Source organism: Chiloscyllium plagiosum, unplaced genomic scaffold (assembly GCF_037043375.1).
Source record: "Chiloscyllium plagiosum isolate Xiang-an unplaced genomic scaffold, Cpla_swu_hap1 HiC_scaffold_3, whole genome shotgun sequence".
Taxonomy (NCBI): domain Eukaryota; kingdom Metazoa; phylum Chordata; class Chondrichthyes; order Orectolobiformes; family Hemiscylliidae; genus Chiloscyllium; species Chiloscyllium plagiosum.
This window is the reverse complement of record NW_028270141.1, coordinates 21,467,651-21,491,590: the sequence shown is the minus strand read 5'-3', so window position 1 is coordinate 21,491,590 and position 23,940 is coordinate 21,467,651. Positions and strand designations below refer to the sequence as shown.

The 23,940-nt window shown below is 38.6% G+C and overlaps 1 protein-coding gene across 10 annotated transcripts in view; it reads left to right on the top strand.

Moving 5' to 3' along the window:
• The window catches only part of kidins220b (kinase D-interacting substrate 220b), a 152,593-nt gene that overhangs the window by 123,276 nt on the left and 5,377 nt on the right, over positions 1-23,940 (top strand). For 5 of the 10 annotated variants that reach the window (XM_043678261.2, XM_043678271.2, XM_043678252.2 and 2 more), the window contains exons 24-28: positions 3,914-4,137; positions 5,205-5,321; positions 6,296-6,352; positions 21,445-21,582; positions 22,576-22,674. In XM_043678261.2, coding sequence (XP_043534196.2) covers positions 3,914-4,137; positions 5,205-5,321; positions 6,296-6,352; positions 21,445-21,582; positions 22,576-22,674 — 635 coding nt within the window. Of the gene's footprint in view, positions 1-3,913; positions 4,138-5,204; positions 5,322-6,295; positions 6,353-18,985; positions 19,001-21,444; positions 21,583-22,575; positions 22,675-23,940 lie in introns of all 10 variants that reach the window. The other 5 variants (XM_087977882.1, XM_043678280.2, XM_043678299.2 and 2 more) reach the window with 4 other exon arrangements.

Sequence of the window (23,940 nt, the reverse complement as noted above, 5' to 3'; positions counted from 1 at the left end):
GCAAAGAAAGAACTTGCCTTTGCTAGACAAAGGCTGTTTGAATATGGGGATAGGTCAGGGAAGTATTTAGCGTACCTGACTAGGAAAAAGCGTGCTCCCCAATCCATTACTGCAATCTGAGACAGCGCCGGGGTCCTTACACATGATGCTAAAAAGATTAATGAGGCTTTTCGGAGCTTTTACTCCAAATTGTATCAGTCTGAAGGTTGCGAGGACAGGAGGGCTAAAATGGATACTTTTTTTTTAAGAACCTGGACCTCCCAGGGGTAACCTTGGAACAGGCCTCTCTCCTTAATGTCCCTTTGACAGTTCAGGAAATACAGGAGGCAGCTAGGCAACTTCAGAGTGGGAAAGCGCCTGACCCTGATTAGTCTCCCAGGTGAGTTTTATAAAGTGGTTATAGGGATTCTGTCAGGACCGATGTTGGAGATGAACAGTCACTCCTATATGCATGAATGCTTACCACCATCTTTGAGAGAAGCTAATATTTTCTTAATTCTTAAGAAGGGGAAGGTTCCTGAGGATTGTATCTCATAGAGGCCCATCTCTCTATTAAATTCAGATTTCAAGATTCTGTCCAAGATCCTGACGCTGAGATTGGAAAGGGTATTGCCCCATATTATTAAAGAGGACCAGACAGCTTTAAGAGGGGCCGTAGGTCCCTAATAATATTAGAAGGTTGCTGAATATGGTCCAAGTTTGTCAGCAATGATCGATTCAGGGGTTGGTGATTTCCTTAGATGCAGAGAAAGCATTTGACCGGGTGGAATGGCCGTATCTTTTTTATGTCTGAGAACAGCTTTGCTAAGTGGGTGGAGGTTTTATATCGCCACCCTCTGGCCGTGGTCATCACCAACAGGGTGATGTCAGGGAATTTTACAATTGGTAGGGGTAGTTGGCAAGGCTGCCCCCTCTCACCGTTGTTGTTTACATGGGTGATAGAGCCGCTGGCAGAGGCCATTCATCAGAACATCCACATAACCGCTCCGGAAGTGGGATCGAGGGCACACAAGATTACGTTGTATGCGGATGACGTCCTTCTGTTTTTAGCAAAACCAATGACCTCTGTACCCCACTTGATACAATGTATCAATTCATTTGGGGCTATTTCAGGATAAAAGATTAACTTTGCAAAATTGGAGGCTATGCCTTTAGGGAACCTTAAGGATGTGCCAGAAGTTGAAGGTGGCCTAAAGTTCCCTTTTAAGTGGTCACAGGCAGGGTTCTGATACCTAATTATTAATAATAATTATTAACCAGTTGTTCATGGATAGGATGAGGACCATTATGGACCACTGCCAGAACACCATTGCCATTAGTATAGTCAAGGCATGGAGGGCGATGCGTCAGAGTGAGGGTTGTTTATCCAAGACTTTGCCACTTACACCTATAGTTGGTATGCTGGGGTTCCGACCAGGGATGATGGACTCAGAGTTCAAACTATGGGCAGCGAGAGGAGTTTCTAGTTTGGGAGACATGTTTGAGGGGGAGGTTATGATGTCTTTTGAGCAACTGAGCTGCAAATATGGGTTGGCCACCTTTTCCATTTTTTTCAGGTTATGGATTTCATTCAGAAGAAGACTATGCTTCTCACCTAAGCCCTATAAGCCTGATAAAGAGAGGTTGTTGCTACGTTCCACAAGCACCCTTTCAGTTAGTGCCCTCTATCGCCTGCTGGGTGGCAGGGCCTGGCAGGATATTAACCGGTTATGTGAGGTCTGGGAGCAAGAGCTAGGAGTGGAGATCTCTTCTGAAACATGGGAGAACATATGGGAGAATACTCGAAAGATCTCAATGTGTAATAGGACATGCGCTACGCAGTTAAAAGTTCTGCACAGGGCTCATCTGGCACCAGACAGTCTGGCGAAGTTTAAAAAAGGGGCATCTTCAGTGTGCCCCAAATGTAAAATAAGTGTTGGTACTCCTACACATTGCTCTGGACATGCCACAGTCTCCATGTTTATTGGAGCGCTGTGGCGGGAGAGATAGGGAGGGTATTGAGGACTGATGTCAAAGTATACCCGATATCTCTCCTCTTAGGTCTACCAAATTTACCATCTTTAGACGGGCATGGGAAGAAACTATTTAATATTCTTGCATACTGTGTACGGAAGAATATTCTGATGAATTGGGTGTCTAAGAACCCACCAGGCTTGCTGGGATGGCAGAAATTAATTATGGAGCGCATTCCCTTGGATCATTTTTACAAACATGGTGCACCACACAACAAACCATTTTTATAAGACTCCTTTGTTTGGGAGTTTTGCGCCGAGCATACCTGTTCGGTATTTTGTGGGTTTTTTTGTTTGTTTTTTTTTTGGTGTTGTTGCTTTGCAATGTTAGGGTTTGTTTTGTATTATAGGGTAGGTTAGTAGTAAGTAGACAGTAGTTGTATTGTAATTTTTTTTCTTTTTATTATGCTGATATTTGTTATTGTAAAGTTAAAAAAAACTTGCCAATAATTATATTTACAAAAAAAAGCTTTCTTGTCACATCTTATATGTCAAGACCCCTCAGGATCTTTTGTGTTTCAATCAAATAACCTCTTTCTCTACTAAATGCTAACATATACAAGTCTGTCCAACCTTGCTGCTTCATACTATTTGCCAATTCAGGTATTAACCTCCTCTGAAATACTTCCCACAAATTTACATCCTTCCTCAAATATGGTTATGAACATTACATACAGGGCTCCAGGTATATTCCTGATTGATGCTTTGTATAACTGAAGAAATATCTTTCCAGTTCTGTAAACAATAGGTTGGAATTAGGTTGTTTTAAGCCTTAGATAATATGGTCTGTACATTTGACCTGGATTTTCCACATTTCAACTTTAAACTGAAATTTGGATTAACAATTTAAGCCAATACATCACCACTATTCATGACTTCAACAGCAGACTTTATTTTAATTTGATATTGTTTCTAACAAAGGATGATAATGTTCAATTGTCATTGCAGTATCCATGCAGTAAAGTCTCCAATCTATATTACATCATTATTTTTGTGTTTAGCTATATTCCATTTCTGAATAGGTATGGGCTTATCAGAAAAATGAAGGACCAGCTTGATTTGCTATGTGCTGCTCTAATCATTCAGACTTTTAATATCCTTTAAATTGTACCAAATGCATTTTTTATTACTATAGAAAACTTCAAACTGAATATTGACATCCAGAAACTGGGCAAATTATTTTCTATTTTTTTACAATTTTTTTATTTGTTGAAAGAAACAAAATTGTGGGTGTTGCACACTCATTATGATTGTCTTGAATTTTCTCCAGACACTATGTGGATTCACTGAATTGCTAGACTTTAATCAATAAACGACACAGACTCTCCATTTCATTGCAGAGGGAATGCTGCACTTCTGGAATTACTGGCTATTGGATAAGTTGGTAAATTGAACCTGGTTTTCTTCCTTAAGTTGACATAACCAATCTCATGGCATCATGTGGAAGAATATCAGGTTCATTACCTTCAGTCTCCTGGTCAATATTTATCTTTCTAAAAAGGACTGCTTGAAAAAGAAATTGAATGTTTTGTCATTATCACGTTGCTGTTTGTGGGGTCTTTGTCAGCATGAATCGGCTACGTTTTGTTTCCTACAACATTGTTCCTATGCTTCTGTTTCACTGACCAGAATCATGAAGGGCATTATATAAATGCAAGTCTTGTTTGTTTTCTGTCTGCTGGAAACAGAATGACGTTGGGCACAATTAATCACCTGTTCCAGGTAGCACGAGAGGTAATTTCCATATATAAGAAACGTGGTTTAAAGTTTTTAATAGATATCTAATGTACAGACCATTTGTACTAGCTCACAAAGCCAATGGGTTTGTTTTGCCTTGCTAAAAATGTGTTTGTGAGCATTAGCTGTGTTAAATAAAACCTGTCTTTGTTCTATGCCTGCAGATATCCGAGCAGCTAGGGAGCAGATGTCCAGTGTAAATATCACGGGGATTCCTTATCCTGCGTTACCCTTTCAGGAAGCTCCACCTCGGGCTGTATCTGTGTTCAGCCAGGCACCGTCTGTCTGCTCCTCCTCAGCTTCTTTCAATGGTAATGTAGTGTCACCACAACATCCCAGCAGCTATTACAGTGGTATGGTTGGGCAACAGCATCCATTTTATAATCGGGTAAGTAAACTAAAATCTATTATCATGTAGTTGCAAAATGACTGTGGACTTGTTAAAGAAAAGTATTGAGTTGACCCTTCAACATTCCCATATAGCCATACCCTCTCATTAATTTATAACCATGTATCACTTTGTTTTACATTGTTTATTTTAAGTTTAATTCATCATTAATTAGGATTTGAGAAGTAAACATTCTACACGTATGAAAATGAGATGTCATTTGTCACAACCAACTGTGTCCACTATGTGGTCAGTGAGCTGTAGATTAATCTAGCTTGTGCAGGCACCTTTTTTAATTTGTAATTCAAATTAAAGTAGACCAGCAGTCAAGCTTTGATTTAAAGTTTAGCTTGTTGTCAGTTATTACCGGGAGTTACTTTGTGGTAAATTATCAATGAAAATTTACAGATTCCAGGAAAACCAAAAGACAGGTTGTCAGAAGGAAATACTCACTAATTTTCTGTGGGATACTGTTGGAGTCCATTGTTCAAATTCCATATTTCTTCAGCCAAGGCTTAACACTTGAAGTCAGATCCAGCAGCTGAGATTGCCTTTGTAATTGAATAGGTAATAGTTTGTGTACAGAGCATTTACTCCAAGCTGCATATTATAGGAGAGAAAGGGAAGGTTCCTGGTTTCTTGCAGATGTAGCACTTTGGCTGTCCATTAGTGGTTTCACTCTTGGTTGCTCGCATGCGTTGTCTTTCTCAGAGAGTTGTTTCTTCTGTGATGGTTTCAGATAGAATCTCTCTTTGCCTGGGCAGCTTGCCGTTGAAATCACTTTGAGCTACTTTTTGTATCCCATGTCTGAGAATGTGTCTCTAACTCATACAGAACTGGCTGTGATATAGGTCAGGTGACTTATAGCAGCCATGTCTCTAGCGTCTTGGCGAGTTACTTGCTATATATAGGTTTTAAAACTTGCTATATATAAGTTTTTCCCTAAGAGGTACTGGGCAATAACTGCACAATCATGATGCATTCCATATGTTACATGTGTTTTTTTTTGTGTGACTTCATTCGATTTTTCATAAATTGTTTTCTTTTCACCTGTTCCCTTCCCATAGCCATATTTTGCCCCTCCTATTTGTTACGTGCCAAGGCAATACTTTGGTAGTTTGCAGCATCCCAACTCACGTTCATCAACTAAAACCAGTTTGTCAAGAGAACAGAACAGTAATCTAGTAAGTATTGCAAATGGAATCAAGTAAAAGGAATAAAGGAATATAGTGGTGCGGAAATGTAGAATGAATTTTTTTTTCTAAAATTCTGAATTGTGTCTGTGAAACTTTGCTTCTGTTAGGCTTATGCACATTACAAAATGCTAGTTCAATACCAAATATTAAAGAAGCACTAATTTTTCTCTGTTTTTGCCAAAATAGCACGTTTGCAACGCAGTCACGCTTTGCTTTCATGGTAGTTCCTCTCCCCCATTTTAGTTTTGCAAAAAATATTTTTTTAATGAATCTTAATGCAATTTTCTAGTTTCAGGTTTTGCAAACGTTTTGTATTTTCATTTCGAACTGTTTATCCTTGGATATGAGAGATTAAACCAGCACTAGCTGTTCGTTTAAACTTGAGTACTCACTTAGAGTACCTAAATTGCAATTCTTCCTATATTTAATCATGAGTTAATTACTTAACTTGACGTTTGGGATTTTGTGTGCCCAAACGATTGTGAAATTGTAAAGTAAACAAGTTATTTTGAAGTATTTATGATTCTAGCAGTTAACCATAGTTATTATTTTGTATGAAAGAACAGTAACATAATTTGCTGTCAAATTTGTAAAGTAAATACGAGTTTAGTAAGATGTTGCTAACCATTCATTTTCAATAGTGAAGAATAAAAATTGCTTCTAACTTATGAAGATATCAATAAAACTAAGTCTGGCTTTATGACTTGTCGCATTTACATCTTTGACTTGTCATTTCCTCTATTTGTGGTGATATCTAAGCATTCTGTACATTCAAAATATCTAATAGTTCGAGAATGATTTAATTTAATTTAATTTAATTAAATAAATACTTTTTTATTTAAACAATTGCAAAACATAAAACTAAGTCACCATTTTGCACGTTGTGTTCACAAGAGAGGTGTACATTATTTTCTTTGATTTTTTTTGTAACGTTACCAAAATTTTGACTTTGTTCTTGTCAGGAGGTGATCGAGGAGGCTGCTGATGAGGGGCTTCCTTCCCCCACAGACACCTCACTGGTAATGAGTAGTCATGTGGTGTGGAGTTGTAGCATCTCATTGCTTCTTCCACTGTGATATCTATCCAATTAGGCTTTTTGAAACTATTTTCATTTTCTTCTTCCCTGTCTGTCTCTGGTGTGATTTATGTGGTTGTGATGTTGACCATAATGTTATCATTCAAAGCCTTTTGCCATCTGAATCAGTCTATTCATTACGTCAGGTTAGTTCACAGAACTAGACGTTATCAAAACCAGATCATGGAAAAATATCCTTGCAACCTAATACTACTTCATAGGTAAATTGTGATCAACACCCTAGTGGTTGCCGTTGACTAAAAACTGAACTAGACAAGCCATGTTAATGCAGCTAAAAGAACTGGTAGAAGCTAGATATCCTGCAGCGAGTAACTCACCTCCTGACTCCATTAAGCCTGTCCATCTATAAAGCACAAGTCAGAAATAAAATGGAATACTCCCATTTAACTGGATGAGTACAAATTTAACAATACTTAAGAAACTTGACACCATCCAGGTCAAAGCCAACTTGATTGGCACCATATGCACAAATATTCATTTTCGCTACTACAAATTCAAATTATCAAAATTGTATACTATCTTTAAGATGCAAATCCTTCAAATATTTCCAAAAACATGAGATATCTTTGTCAATACATGGGATTTAGTATGATCTACACATCCACCAAAACATTTTAGACAGCACCTTCCAAACCCATGCCTACTGCCATCTGAAAGGACAAGGGAAGCAAATACTTGGGAAGACCATGAACTGCAGATTTCCCTCCAAGCACCTTGCCATCCTGACTTGGAAATATATCTCTGTTCCATCAATGTCACTGGGTCAAAAACCTGGAATTCCCTACCTAGCAGCATTATGGATCTACCTATAGTACATGGACTGCAGCAGGTCAAGAAGACAACTCGCCACCACCTTAGGGGCAACTAAGTATGGAGAGTAAATGCTGGCGCAGCCAACGAAACCCACATCCCCTGAATAAATAAACAAAAGCAAATTCTTACTCAACAGAAGACTCAATTTAACAAATTATCATTTAATGACCAGTGCCCAGTGTGGCCAGTCACAACAATAGCATCTTTTATTTCTATTTGTTCAAATTTATTGTACATAACATGCTTTACACTGGGTTTGATCTGAAGCTGTAGTTAAAAGTACAAATTTCCTGTTGTTCTGGGTGGTGGAAAGATAAACTTTTTGAGGGTTTGAAAACAAATCCTTCAAATCTTTCCAAAAAAATGAGATATCTTTGTCAATAAATGGGATTAGTATGATTAGAAATGTATTAAGAAATACTGTAAATGGGCAAGCTGGATGGTACTTCACAGGATCATTATGAAACAAAACATATCTGACCTACATGAGATAATAGCTCAGATAACAAAATGTTTGTTCGGAGAGTAGGTTTTAAGTAGTGTCTTAAAGGAGGAAAGAGAGGTGGAGAGGAATAAGGAGGGAATTTCAGAGTTAGAACTGACGGCATAGTCATCAAAGTTGATGCAGTTATACGGTGAAATCATGATGAGTCAAATTTGGATAATCCAAAATTCCAGATGTCAAAGTTGTCAACCATTCTCTCTGACAGAATATCAAATTCAATAGAATGATGCTCATGATAAGCTGAAGATTTGGTCTGGTTACTCCAGGTCGGTCATACTCATGCAGAGCTTGTTTTGTGATCACATCAGTCAGTTAGAGTGGAGTTAAGCCATGCTTGAATGTGATATCATAGAATTCTTGACAAGTGATCACTTGACATTAAGATCTCCCTGTGAAGGGACATTGTAATCCTGCAAGTATGGCTAAGAGTGTTAACAATTGGAGAGAAGTTGAAGTTGATACAGCAAGTGGACAGCCATGGCACAAAGGTAAAAATGGACTTCACTAAGGAGTGGGAGACTCCATTATTGAATTTTCCAACCAGGTCAAGGTCAACATCTTAGAACAGTTTGACAAGGAGGTGTTTCCCAAACAAGGAGTAGGATAAGAACGGCAGCCAGTCTTGACACTGAGAGGTTTCACTTAGTGGTTCAAGGCAACTTGAGCAGATAACGTTCTGACAGAAATAGATCAGAGATGCGAAAAGAGACCTCCTAGCAAAGATGCTGCCCCCCCCCCAGGAGTGTATCTGCAAAAATAGTAGATTAATCAGTTCAAGACTAGGCATGTTGCTGTTTCCTCACCACGCTGAAGACAGCAGTTATGGCAGCAATGGCGGATTGTTGGCTGCAAAGTTGTCTCATCCATGTCTTAGTTGAGTACGCAACAAGTTGTTTTAATGTTGATGAAACCAATCTGTTTTAGCCTCTTTGGTCAGATTGCTTTTTGATAATTTAAAAAAAACACAATGGTGAAAAAAGGAGCACACCTGTCATTTTGAACATGCAAAATGCAGTCTTGAACACAAATGTGCTTTCAAGTCAAAATTGAGGACCTTGTTCCAGGGAGGAGCACTAATGAGGCAATATTTGACTTTTTTCTGATTTTTGCTTAATTCTTTGAAAATCTACTGTTTTGTAATGTCTTGGTGATATGCAAAAGCATTGACACATTCCTGAAGAAGGGCTTATGCCCGAAACGTCGATTCTCCTGTTCCTTGGATGCTGCCTGACCTGCTGCGCTTTTCCTGCAACACATTTTCAGCATTGACAGTGGGTGAAAGTTTGGATGGTGTCATGCTTTGGAGCTTAGTATTGTACTCAAATATTAGCCACACATTAATATATCCAGAATGATTCCTAAATACGTCACCAGATTTGGAAACCATGAGTTTCCTTTCTTTGACTTCTGGACACTGGGGCCATTGTACCACCTAACCACCAGATTGCATCCTGAGAATAAAGTAATAAATCCTGTTTGAAAAGCATTAGCCTGTCAGCATATTACCAATCCCATTTCCTTAGTCTCCTTTTCAAATACATATCCAATTCATTTTTATATGAAATATAAACAAGTTTCTGGAAAAACTCCCATGTCTGACTACCTCTGGAGACACTGAAGAAGAATCATATCTAACTCAAAATATTTCTCTCCCCACAGATGCTGCCAGACCTGAGTTTTTCCAGCACTTTGCTAGTATTTCAGATTTCCAGAATTCTGAATTTTGCTTTTTTTGCAGAATTTTGCTTTTTTTCACTATTTTTTTGTATTCAATAGCTGTTGCCACTGTGGAGGTAGAAGAAGGGTTGACTGTTTAAGGGGGTGGATGAAGTGCCACTCAATCATGCTGCGTTTTGGTGTTGATGCAACTTCTTTTGTGTGTGTTGGGGTGGTTGCTTTCGTAGTTGAACAAAAGAAGTTGCATCAAGACACTATTCAAAAGGGCCACAACACACTGCAGCACACCAGAACTGCAAAAAGTGGAAGAACACCTTTACAAGGTGTTCGCCAAAAACGGATACCCGCGCAATTTCATCAACAGATGCCTAAGGGAAAGACAACGGAACGAGGACATGCCACAACCCAAAGGACTAGCCACACATCAAGAGCATTTTCGAACTGACAGCCAGACTACTGCGACCACAAGGACTCATAACAGCACACAAACCAACAGCCACTCTCAGACAACAACTCACCAGAACGAAGGACCCGATACCCAGCATGAGCAAAACCAATGTAGTGTACAAAATCCCATGCAAGGACTGCACAAAACACTACATAGGACAAACAGGAAGACAGCTAACGATCCGCATCCATGAACACTAACTAGCCACGAAACGACACGACTAGCTATCCTTAGTAGCCACACACGCAGATGACAAGCAACATGAATTCGACTGGGACAATACCACTATTATAGGACAAGCCAAACAGAGAACAGCCAGGGAATTCCTAGAGGCAGGGCACTCATCCACAGATTCAATCAATAAGCACATCGATCTGGACCCAATTTACCGCCACTGCAACGGACAGCTGGAACTGACAACCGGAAGCGGCAGATTCAAACCACTATAAATGCTGGAGGAAAGATCACAGAAGCGCTTCACAGGAACCTCCCAAGCCCTGAAGATGTCACCTAGACAGGGGACGAAACGTCTGCAACACAAATTCCCAGCTCGGCGAACAGAACCACAACAACGAGCACCCGAGCTACAAATCTTCTCACAAACTTTGAATGTCTTAGCTATCTGAAGAATTGTAAATGGTACTGAACACTGAGCAACCATTAGCTCCCTTCTCTATTTCTGGGCTTAGCATGATAAGTAGATACTGGTGAAGCAACTGAAGGTGGTTGGGCAAGGGTATTGCACTGTTTTCATTTACAATGGTATAGCACTGATGATGTTACCTAGTATGGTGACAAAACGTCGGAAAACAAAACTTCAAGCTCAGCGAGCTAACTTAAGTATAGCTTAGTATATAGCATAAACTATACAATAGCATACTTTATCTGTGGGTCATCAGCAAATTTGTATCTGTGGTACTCCCTCTCATCTCTAATAAATAGTGAATAGATGAAGCCTCTGAAACTGATACCTGTGGAACAGTCCCCTCATTTGTTACATTCAGTCAATTATATCATCTGTCAGTTATCTGTCTGTGTCAATGACACAGAAATGGGGCAGCAGTCACTGGCACGTGTGGCCCCCAAGGACTGACTATGTTTGAAGGGGCTTTGCAAGAGGCCAAGAGAAATGTAGATATCTCAGAAGAACAACAAATGCAATGGGGTCACAAATTCTGCACCATCTCAGTCAACTGTCATCTTCTGCAGTACGTTCAGTACAGTCATCCATGACAGCTCCCAAATAACAATTTGCCTGGTCCTTGTCTCCTGTGACTCAGCCGATCTCTAAACCAGGTCAGTGAGTTGCCTTCAGTTCCATGAGTTTTAACTTTACTTTCTGTCTCTCTATGAGAGACTTTTATAAAATATCTTCTAAAGGTCTCCGTAAATAGCTACCATGGATAACCCCACCTATTAATATGGTTGATGCTTCAAAAAATTCACTTAAAGTTGCCAGGTATTTCCTACCCTTTACAAACCATGCAGGCATTCTCCAAATCAGCTGAAAACATTCACGGTTTTCTGTTCTTCCAACCTTAGTTATAGACTCATAACTTCCTAATTACAAATATTAGAATAATTCTCTAATTATTCACCTATCACCTTGCATTAATAGAGGACTGACATGCAATCGTCTAAGCCTAAGCAAGCAGAACTTCATTCAAGAGACCTTTTGCAGAACATGGTTAGGACATCTATGCTTTTTATTACTACCTTTAAAACCTTAGGATGGAAACTATCCGGTCTTGTGGATTTGTCTCTTTAGATTTGATTAGATTAATTTGATTACATTTGATTACATTACAGTGTGGAAACTGGCCCTTTGGCCCAACAAGTCCACACCGACCCGCCGAAGCGCAACCCACCCATGCCCCTACATTTACCCCTTACCTAACACTACGGGCAATTTAGCATGGCCAATTCACCTGACCTGCACATCTTTGGACAGTGGGAGGAAACCGGAGCACCCGGAGGAAACCCACGCAGACACGGGGAGAACGTGCAAACTCCACACAGTCGCCTGAGGCGGGAACTGAACCCGGGTCTCAGGTGCTGTGAGGCAGCAGTGCTAACCACTGTGCCACCGTGCCACCCATTAGTGCTAACATTTAGTGCTAACATTTAATTCATACTGGGAATTTGCTTAGATTAATTAATTATGATGAATTTCTGACCCTAGTTTAAATTTGTTTTCTTTGGATATCCTATATGTTGACCTGTTCTGCAAAGCAATTATTTAACGTCAACTATTTCCTTATTTCTATAACAATATCACCATTGTCAGTTTTTTTTTAAAGGCCCGTTTTCCCCTTCTAACCAGTTTGCTAATATTTTTAAAAGTTCTTGTGTTGATTTTAATGTCTCTTGCAAAATTTTCATATTCCCTTTTAGAGCTCAGGATATTTGTTTTGACAGATATGAGATATAAATTAGGAGCAGGGGTGGGCATTAAGCTCTTCAAGCCTGTTCCATCATTCAGTAAGTTAATTGCTGATATTGAATGTGGTCTTAACAGTCCTGATGACCACTGACTACTAAAGCTATCTACCTCTGTGTTAAGAGTATTCAATGACTCTGCCTCTACTGCAGTCTGAGAAAGGGAGTTTCAAAAAAGCCTGACCTTCAGAAAAAAAATTCTTCACCTTCTTAAATGGAAGATTCCATATTTTTAAGACTTTACCCCAGTCTCTTTCACAAAGGGAAACATTATTTCAGCATCTACCCTGTCAAAACACCAAGATGTTAAATGTCTTATTAAAATTATCTCTTCTGAAAACCAATGGGTACAGGTCCTGACCACCCATCCTTTCCTTACAGTACAAATCCCCTTATCCCAGGCATTGTTTGAGTGAATCTTTACTAAACTGCTTCTAATATGTATTTCCTTAAGCAAAGAGACCAACACCACACACAGTATTCTATATGTTGTCGTACCACCAAGTGTAATTTTAGCATCGCATCTCTATATTCCATTCCCCTTGCAATAAATTACAGCATTGCATTTGCCTTCCTAATAATTTGCTGTACCTGCATAACTTTGTGATGCATGCACTAGAACGCCTCTTTTCCCCTGTATCTGCGATGTCTTTCAATTTAAATAATACGGGTAGTATTCCAGCAAAACCTCGCTTAATAGAAATATTGGGGCCAGTGGTAAAAGTGGGTTTAGGTGCAGAATAGCAAAAAACGTCACCACGATCGCTCAAATATCATCCAAAGGCTAACACAAAGTGTAACACGGCCTGAATGAAGGTTGAAATCATATTTGTTAGCTAAACAAAAGTAAATTTCACATACATTTTTAAATATACTAAGAAAGCTGCTCTCACAGCTGCTCTGTCAGCAGTTGATATTGGTACATGTGCGGACTGACGCTGACATCATGTGCGCGCAGGATGGCACCAAGATCAACATTGACATCATGCATGCGCAGAATGAAGCGCATGAACTGATCCCTGCTGGAATCGTGCTATTGCCAACAGAGGTAAGCTTTCTCCAAAATACCGTTCCCTAATTCTTCAATATTATAGCCAAAACATGCTGCCGAAATGCACATTACCCCAGAACTACCTGTATGCTGCTTTTCTATTCTTCCTGCCAAAGTAGACAAGTTCACATTTACTTTCTTCATACTCTGACAATTTTTTCCCACTCACTTAAACCATCTATGTCGCCTTGCAAACATTTATGCTATCTTCACAACTTGCTTCATGATATCCTTTGCTGGGCTTTGTATCTCTGATGTCTGTCAGAATCTTTGCTTTTTTTTAAGATTTTAGTTTCATACTTAATAGTCCATGTTTGTAGTTTTCTGGCAAGAATAACCCCAATTCACCTAAATTCCTAACACTGATCATATTTTATTTTGCCCATTAGCAAATTTGACCAATAAGTTGACCTTATCTAAATCTAAAATCTTAATATTTCTCCCTTTCAAACACAAAATCAGTCATCATCATTACTATTTGTTCATGTTTCAAAAGGCTATTTAAGTAAATTTGACTGAATATATATCATTTAACCTAACATGACCTGTCACTTGACTTAAAACAAAAATGCTGGAAGTCAGTGGGTCAAGCAGCATCATTGGAGAGAGAGAGGGGGAGAGTAAGCTAATGTTTCAGATCTAGACGACTTCAGTAGAGCAGACATGAAGGGACCTGTTCCCTTGTTAGTTATAGAATGTATTTTGCAGAAAACTGTCCTGAACAGCCTCAAAAAAAAAATTCTCAGCTTTTCTGCTTATTTTATCTGTGTGGACGTTAAAGTCCCTTATTTATAAACTGGCTTTGTTACATCCTTGTTTAATGTATACTGTGCTAAATTTTGCCATTTCTCATCTATAACCTGGATCTGTAAAAGCCTCCCAATGAAACTTGGACCCCCCACCCCCACGTGTTTGCATCTGTGATTCACTCCGTTTGCTCCTTATATACCATTCTGTTTTTAAAGAGTGCTTATTGTGACTGCACTTGTCATTCTGGTTTAATATAATTTTCTCTCGCATTGTTATTTGTCTTTGCTGATTTAATTTGCTACTTTGTTTCCTGTGACATGTCATGTCTAACTTGTAATGTCAGACTATTAGCAAACTCTGCTCTTATTAATTAAACTGCGTTTTTCCTGCTGTTGCAAATCTCATTTACTAGTTCTGTTAATTCTAAATTATCTATATTGCAGGGTATCATTATTATTTGTCTCATTGCTACCTTGTTTGCAGGCAATCATTGAAGAGATTTTTTATAAATTCATGGTCAGGTTTATTGGAATTTAACTAGGAGAAAGTGAGGACTGCAGATGCTGGAGATCAGAGCTGAAAAATGTGTTGCTGGAAAAGTGCAGCAGGTCAGACAGCATCAAAGGAGCAGGAGAATTGACGTTTTGGGCATAAGCCCTTCTTCAGGAATGAGGAGGGTGTGCCAAGCAGGCTAAGATAAAAGGTAGGGAGGAGGGACTTGGGGGAGGGGCGTTGGGAATGCGATAGGTGGAAGGAGGTTAAGGTGAGGGGTTGGGGACGGAGAGGTCGGGAAGAAGATTGCAGATCAAGAAGGCGGTGCTGAGTCCGAGGGACTGAGAAAAGGTGGAGAGAGGGGAAATGAGGAAGCTGGAGAAATCTGCATTCATCCCTTGTGGTTGGAGGGCTCCTAGCGGAAGATGAGGCGCTCTTCCTCCAGGCGTCGTGTTGCCATGGTCTGGCAATGGAGGAGGCCAAGGACCTGCATGTCCTTGGCGGAGTGGGAGGGGTAGTTAAAGTGTTCAGCCACGGGGCGGTTGGGTTGGTTGGTGCGGGTGTCCCAGAGGTGTTCTCTGAAACGTTCCGCAAGTAGGCGGCCTGTCTCCCCAATGTATAGGAGACCACATTGGGTGCAGCGGATGCAGTAAATGATGTTTGTGGAGGTGCAGGTGAATTTGTGACGGATATGGAAGGATCCCTTGGGGCCTTGGAGGGAAGTGAGGGGGGAGGTGTGGGCACAAGTTTTGCATTTCTTGTGGTTGCAGGGAGTGGAGGTTGGGTTGGTGGGGGGTGTGGGCCTGACGAGGGAGTCGCGGAGGGAGTGGTCTTTCCAGAACGCTTATAGGGGAGGGGTGGGAAATATATCCTTGGTGGGGTCTGTTTGAAGGTGGCGGAAATGACAAAGGATGATACGATGTATCTGGAGGTTGGTGGGATGGTAGGTGAGGACCAGTGGGTTCTGTCCTGGTGGTAATTGGAGGGGCGGGGTTCAAGGGTGGAGGAGCGGGAAGTGGAGGAGATGCAGTGGATAGCATCGTCAACCACGTCTGAGGGGAAATTGCAGTCTTTGAAGAAGGAGGCCATCTGGGTTGTTCTGTATTGGAATCGGTCCTCCTGGGAGCAAATGCGGCGGAGGCAAAGGAATTGGGAATATGGGATGGTGTTTTTACAGGGGGCAGGGTGGGAGGAGGTGTAATCTAGGTATACAGGGGGCAGGGTGGGAGGAGGCGTAATCTAGGTAAAGTAATGCAAAATATGGATTTTTAACTGAAACCATGTAATTTATTTTTTAAAATTTATAACCACACTCAAATTTGTACTAAGATTTGCAGTATTTTTTCATAAGCTGGTTTTATATTTCAAGTTAGAAGACCTCTTTATCTGCTACATGCCTGCTTTTCTCAGCTTCCCAGTTGATTTTCCACCTTTTATTCTAAAGTAATGTTCAAAAAGTAGTGATTGAGTGTGGCAGTAGTGTGTTCAGACTTTTTTATAGGATATAATTGTAATTATGTTTATATGAAAAAAACATAATAAAATAAAGAACTGTAGAAATTACAAAAGCAAAGGCAGTAACTACTACTTATAAAATCAATTTGCATTCACTTTCTTGATATAAACATGATGTTTAGGCAGTACTTCAGAGGTCTCATTTATTAAGACTGGTACTCAGTGATACTCTTATGGCCTAGACTTTAAGATTGTTAATGAATTCATAGTTTAGTTTATTTGAATATTTCTAAATGTTACATTCTACTTGCTTTGGGAGAAAACAAAAAAAAAATTTTAAATGTATAAACAAAAAATAGCAACGTACAAATTCTTCAGTACATGAAGAGGAATTGCAAGATGTAGCAACAATGGTTCTGTTATTGACCATAGTTAGCCTGTGCTGGGGTGCATAAAATAAATCTATAGTCCGTTTTAGAAATTATGTTAATGATTTCAGTGAGATCGGGATCAACTGTTTTGGTTCATTAGCAATCTCTGTCCAAATTCTCATAATAAGAGATTGGAGAATCAAAGACCTAACATCGCATGTGGAAATGTAGCCTGGTATGAGCTGTTTTGGAAAGTCTGACAAAATGTTTATGTGTTACTGTATATAAGCAAAGGATAGTTGTTTGGTATTATAGAACTTGAGAATTATTTTTTTGGAAAAAAGAGACATGCAGTCAAAGCTTTTTGTCTTGAACTCATTAGGACAGAATTGTAAGCGTAGTGAGTGTTGCAATGCATGGTGAGCAATGATCTGATTGGGGTAGCCATTATCCTACAGGATCAATTTGATCCACTCTGTTTCATTCCCAAGCTTATGCAGTCAGCTAGTGGCATGGACCCTATTTACAAGTTGCTATTGGTGTCAGTTTTATAGCAAGTGGAGCTGTAAGAATCCCAACATGTATTGTTTCAGTGTACAGTAATAGAAAATAATTTTTCAACTAGCACATAGAGTGAAAGGAACTTGTTAGACTTCTCCATTTCAAATGTGATTTTGAGTGCAAAATGGAGGTCATTGAGATGTGTAAGAAAACTTTTCCATTCAGCTCCAAATTCAAATCTAGCAAAAGTATCATCTATGTATTGGAAATATTACAAGGGATGGGAGGTTAATTGATGTTCCATTGAAGATGAGTGTCTTTTGGAAACCAACAAATATGTCAACAAACGCTGGGCCAAAAGCATTTCCTCTGCAACATTATCTATTTGGGCAAGATGCCATTTAAAGCTGAACTCAACTGTGTGAGTTATTATGGCCCATAAATTCAAACAATAGTGGCAAGACCAGACAGCCATGATATATTGATGCTGCACACAAGTCTGTGGCATATGTAGCAGCACATTGAATAGATATTAATGTGCAGAACCTTGTCTTTTGTAAACTGTAAAAATATGTGCAGACATTGTGCTTTTTTCAACTAAACAAAAGCCTGGGAATAACTGCTCACTGCTGCATTCCACATGGCAATGCCTCAGACAATCAAAGATTACTTGCCAGATTTGAATTTAAATATAAGCTTGGACGAATAACTGGTTATTGGTGCATTCTCCTTCATAAGGCTTTGTTCAATTACCACCCTTTTCTCATGCCATATGTATTTTGTTCTCTTTGAAATTTGGTACTCTCTTGAACCTGACCTAATAAGTACTAAAGATTTTAGCATATCTCTTCTTTCAGCAATACACAAATGGTAATGAAGTATCTTAACATTGGAGTATTTTGCCAAGTTGTGTATAATTCTATAAATTATTTTCTTCAGTTTAAATTTAAACATTAATTTGTTAGCGTTTTACAAGAGTTTCTTTTAGCCAAAATTAGCTTTGCAATTTTCCTGCCTTTGCTTATTCGAAATTTCTCCATGTAAGAACTGATTAAATGCATCTTTTTGATTGCATGATGGCATGTTCCACATGCTAACTGGTTTTTAAACTGTTACAATGGCATTGATTGTTGGCAACGTACACATTATTGTTTTTTCAATTGACAGGTGCAGACTTGAAACTTTTCAAAGGTTCTTTTTCCTTGAGCTGTATTTTTGAAGATCTATTTAGTATATCATTTCCATGCTAGGCCACAAAACATGTTCACTTGAGTGACCTACTTCTCATACATAGTCCGTGAATATGCAGGATGTTATCATGGTTCTGCTAAAATCCTCAATAAAAGTTTTGGATTCCAACAGGCACTTTACAATTTCTTTCAAAGTATTATTCCTATGTAATGTTTTGTAAAGATGTGATCCATTGATTAATTACGTGATGATTGCAATCCAGTTTTTTTATGAATATTAACCTAAAAGGGTTAAATTTAAGAAATGAATTCAGCTTAGATTTATAAGTAATGTAGAATTCTGATTATTAAATTTATAATTTATAACATTATTCTTAAGATTTTAATCCACAAAAATACCAAACTACCATTGAGTTTAGTTTTGGAGTTTTTGAATTTTATATCCATTGAAGAGACTCTAGGCTCCAGACTTGTATTTAATGGGCAGTCACATACTCAAAATAATTCTGATTTTTTTTAGGATCTATTTGGAAGCAGTAACATTTTTTGAGTGTCTGTTTTTGTGATTTAAACAGTAATTAATGTGTTTAAAGATAACCCTCAAAGACTAACAAAAAGACAGACTTCTTAAAAGGTGTCCTTTTGAACTTGCATTTTTGTGGACCAACAAGCTATGTGCCACTATTATGGAATGAGATGACAGTAAAGAGGAACTTCCACTTTGATTAACTAAAAAATGAAATGGTTAACTGAGGAGCATTCTATTTATGTTGTGGATTTTTAAAACTTACTTGCTCTGAAAGTCCTTTCAATCGTGTTTTCTTGACAAATTTTGTCTATGTGTCTCTCTCTTTCCCCATGCAGCTTAAATTAAAACAGGTACAATATAACTCGGTCTGCTCCGGAAGTGAAAAAGTTTATGCAGCAGCAATCTTTGCTGCTGGATTCTTAACAGTTTGTGTTATGCTGCCTCACTAACAGCTGATGGTCTTCAGATTAACAAGCCCTTTGCATGATGTGATTTAAAAAGTGCATCTTAATGCTAGTGATATTCTAGAGGGTTTCTGGAGGGTTTTGCTCGAGCTGTTTGGAAACTCTTCATATTTTGGACATGTAATACAATGTGAAATAGGACTTACCTGTGATTACTAGGAAATTATCTGTGATCATTTTTAAAACCATTGAAAGAAATTGATATTGACCCTTTTGATGTCATGATGAGATGACAGTTGCAAACTCCACCTCCTATTTTGAACCATGCTTTGGTGATTGGAGATCTTGAGACAAAATTATTTTTTAGCAAGATTGATTGGATGCTATTATTTATATTTCTTGTATGCTAAGTGAATGGATGGAGGTCTGACAGCAAACCACCCATTTTTGGCTGTAGATGTGCCTTGCTGGAAAGAGAAGGTTAGAAGGAAAGATATTGGAGGATTAATACTCTCTAGAAAAAAATAAGTTTGTTTGCTACTCTGTAACTTAAAATGCATGAGCATGATCTACTAAAATCATTCGGCTAGTACTGTGTTTTTTGCTTGTGGGCTTGGAGCTTGACAACTGTATTACAACATTTTCTGTGCGTATATGATGTGTACATTACAAAGTGGACTTTTCTGGCTCAAATGATCGTTAGAGCTGTGTAGTGTTCTTTTAAATATTGCTGGACATCTAAATGGATGATACAGGTAAGTGTAATAGCAAAAGGTTTTAAACTATAAACTAATCTATAATAATAGATTTGTGTGACCATTAAATCATTCTAACTAGGAGTCTATTGGTCTTCAGTTAAGTTGGAAATAGTAACTATAATAATTATGCCTTCAGTTATTATTTAAATCTCTTTTAAGCATGATGCTTTACATTGAACAATACATACCTTTACTGTTTTATTTTCATTGAGATAAGTGATATCAGTACTTGGATGGCTTTTCCATTTCAGGTTGCTGATATCAACATTGAGAACTCTCAGATGAAATATGAAAGAATCATTTGGACACTAAAATCCTTTCCATTTTGCACAATCCTGAGGAGAGCAACATCTAATGTCCCAGTAGTGCCTGTTTCCAAATCCAACTATTTTTGTGGTATTTAAGTGACACTATCTGTAAATTGAGAGAAAGTGAGGACTGCAGATCAGAGTTGAGAGGGTGGTGCTGGAAAAGCACAGCAGGCCAGACAGTATCCAAGGAGCAGGAGAATTGACACATAAGACCTTCATCAGGAGTAAGACTTGTGGGCCGGGGACTACGAGATAAATTGGAAGGGGGTTGGGTTGGGGGGAAGGTGGATGAAGGTGGGGGAGAAGGTGATCGGTCGGAGAGGAGGGTGGAGTGGATAGATGGTGAATCCACATTAATCTTGTGTGAGGATTTAACCAATTTCCTCATTTCCCTTCCCTCCACATTATCCCAGTTCCAAGCCTCCAACTCAGCACCACCCTCTCGACCTGTCCATCACCTTTCCCATCTATCCGTTCCCCCCCTCCTCTCCGACCGATCATCTTCATCCACTAATCACATACCCAGCTATCTTTCCCCCCATCCCACCCCACCCCCTCTCATTTATCTCTCAGCCCCCGGCCCACAGGCGTCATTCCTGATGAAGGGCTTACGCCCGATATGGCGATTCTCCTTCTTCACGGATGCTGCTTGACCTAACTGTAACAGAATCAATTTACTGTGTACCTGTACTGTTCAGGAGTTTTGCAATTGTTAATACTAATATAAACAATGAGAACTTCAGGTCTGCAGGATCCTCAGAGGACAATTTCAGTTTATTAGTCTAGATCTGAATCCAAACATCAGAGGTTAAAGGACACTGTGTAAATCCATTCCACTGTAGAGTTTCTCATTTAATTTTAATTGATCTATTGATCTGCCATCCCTCAAGCAGTTCATTCACTGGCCAAAACCTAGTGAAGCCTGTTTTGCTTTCAATGCTGTTACTGAATTTTAATTTTGTGTCCTTGGTTTAGCTTTGGCTCGAGTATTAGATTTACAATTTTAGTTTAATAAGAAATGTTGATCTGAGAAATTTGAATTAAAGTGGGTGATACAATTTTCTTGCTATAAGAAAGACTTGCCTTAGGAATTGTTTGTCTCTTTGTATCATGCTGCTTATTACATCAAAACTTGCAGACTGCTTGTCCATGTTTAATGTGCAGTTCAATCATCCTACATTTTTTGTTTCAATGACTTCATTTTGTTTTTTTTTCATGTATTTATAATTAAAGAAGTAATACCTAATTACTAATGACGTTTGTGTAATTTTTTAAAGTTATTTAAAATTAAGTTACATGTTTGATTTTTTTTGCCTAATAGGTGGGCAATTCCGTTGCATCAGCTTACACTGCAGCTCCACTCAGCTCAATGAATGTGGATGCTATTTGTGAAAAACTTAGACAGTTGGAAGGAATTGACCAAACCATGCTGTTTCAGTACGTTTCCACTATCAGAAAGGTAGGAACATGCAACGCTTAAATAATATTGCGTTATCTTCACAGAACATGAGCCTTTGATTCATTGGCAGCTTTTGCATCTTTGAGTCAGAAAGTAAAGGATTCAGAGCCTTCTGAATGGAGCATGCGACTTTTTGGTTTGCATAAATTTCTCTCCCCGAATAAGATTAATGATCCAGTTAACTGATATAGAAAGGTTCATAATCATTGGAAAGTGTTCAAGTTAGAATCATCAAATGAAGGAGGCGCTTCACTCTGTTGTAAAAAACAGACATGAGTACAAGAGCAGTTCACCTAGTGTCACTCTCCCACCGTTTCTCCGCAGCCAGTATTAGCATGTTAGGTGGTTGTTAAATCTACAAATTTTTCCACCACTTTACATTGCTGTGCAATAGAAAGATGTGAAGGATTGGAAAAAAAGCAAGCTGTACTTGAATTACGAAGTGTTTGTTAAATTTGACTGTGCTGCTGCTTTGCATGAATAGTCTGTCAACAGTGATGTATGGGAAATGGCAATGTACTGTAATGATAGTGATCCTTGTGCCAGCATTTCCAAGAAGGGAGAAAGGAGTAATTTGGAGAGCAAAGAAATTATTTGTAGATTTCTTTTAATGCACCATGTAACTTGATATTGTAATGCTGCTAACAAATTCTCCGTTTCTGTTTGATAGATTAAATTATTAAAGAAGGGAACAACTAAAAGCATTAATGCACCATTTAATGAAAGAAATGTCCTGCAAGCACCTTTTTATAGTTCCCAGAAGTCATAGGTTTGTGAAGTGGCAACTGCAAGAGTGGTCATAAATGTGATGGGTTCATTTTTATATAGATGGTTTATGTAATGCATAAATATATTAAATAACCATTGACACTTTGCTTTTGTTGCGGTCTTTACCTGCTGCCTTTTATTTGAAATGCTGACATTGCAACTTAGACATTGTTTTTATTTACTTCAATAGAATTTTTGCTGATTTTCTAATTTTTTTTAATTCAGGCAAATATTAATGGGAGGGTATTAATTCAATGCAATCTGGATGAACTGAAGAAAGAATTGAACATGAATTTTGGTGACTGGCAACTTTTTAGGAACATGGTAGGATGAATTTTTGCTCTGTTATCAAAACGTTTAGGATTTTTTTATGCGTTAATGCTTCATGAGTAAATGAATATACTGGCAAAAAGTAGCAAATGTGTGCAAATATAATTGTCTTCCCTCTCCATAACATAATTTCTGTGTATTGGATATTTGTCATATATTAAGTATTGTACAGGTCAAGTATCCATTATCTATATATCAAAAAGACCAAAAACCAAAGGTCTTTTCAGAAGTAGGCCTGAACATATCTGTAGACACAGAGTTCTGCCCCTTTTGGGGGGAAAAAAAACTTCACATTTTGAGTCCTTTCAAATTAAGCAAAAGGACCGGTTCAGACTATGGTGGATTCAAAGAACGAAAGTACCCTTTTTCTCAAAACCACTTGGCCCCATGGTTTACAGTAAAAGGATTCCTAACTTGTCTATAATACAAGCTTTCTGTCTATTTTCCCAAATTTCCTCTCTAATATTGTTGTCCTTCATTGTCCAGCTCAGTGGATCTGCATGTGTTTGGTTCCATTTGTACATACACAGTGAAAACCACAGTATCACCTGTAATAACTTCATTTCCCACTTGCACACTGTTACTTCTGGAGACCCCAAAGGATTTATGCTTTCTCTGTCCTACTTATGATCTATATGCTGCCCTCTCACCATCCTCTGAAAACCTGTTGGCTTCTGAATATCAGCTGACAACACGTTGCTCTACCTCACCAGCACCTCTTTTGACCCCTTCCCTATCTTTAAAAGTCTACACTGCCTGTCAGAAGTTTAGTACAGTATGAACAGAATTAATTCTAACAACATATCACGAAGACCAAGTCACTAACCTTCATGACCATTGCAGACACCATTTCCCAGCAATCAAAACATCCCTTTCTCTTGACAACTGTCAAGTGGAACCAGCCTGATGTATGTGACCCCAAGATGAGCTTTCAACTGCACTATCACCAAGATTGTTTATTGTCTAATTAGTGACATCACCTAATTCTGCTTGACAGTAACTACATTATGCTTTATTGTTTTTAAGTCACTTTGAGAGGTATTGTAGCCAGGAAATGTGCTATATAAATGTCTTTTTCTTTTCACCATGGCATCCGTGCCTTTGGGGCTGAGAATCTAAACTTTGGAGTGTTTTCCCTGAACCTCCTTGCCTCTCTATCTCTACAACACTAAAGCTTCTTTGGCTAAGCTTTTGGTCATCTGACTTATTTCCTTTGGTGGCTTTTGCCATATTTTGCTTGATACTCTTGTCTCACATTTT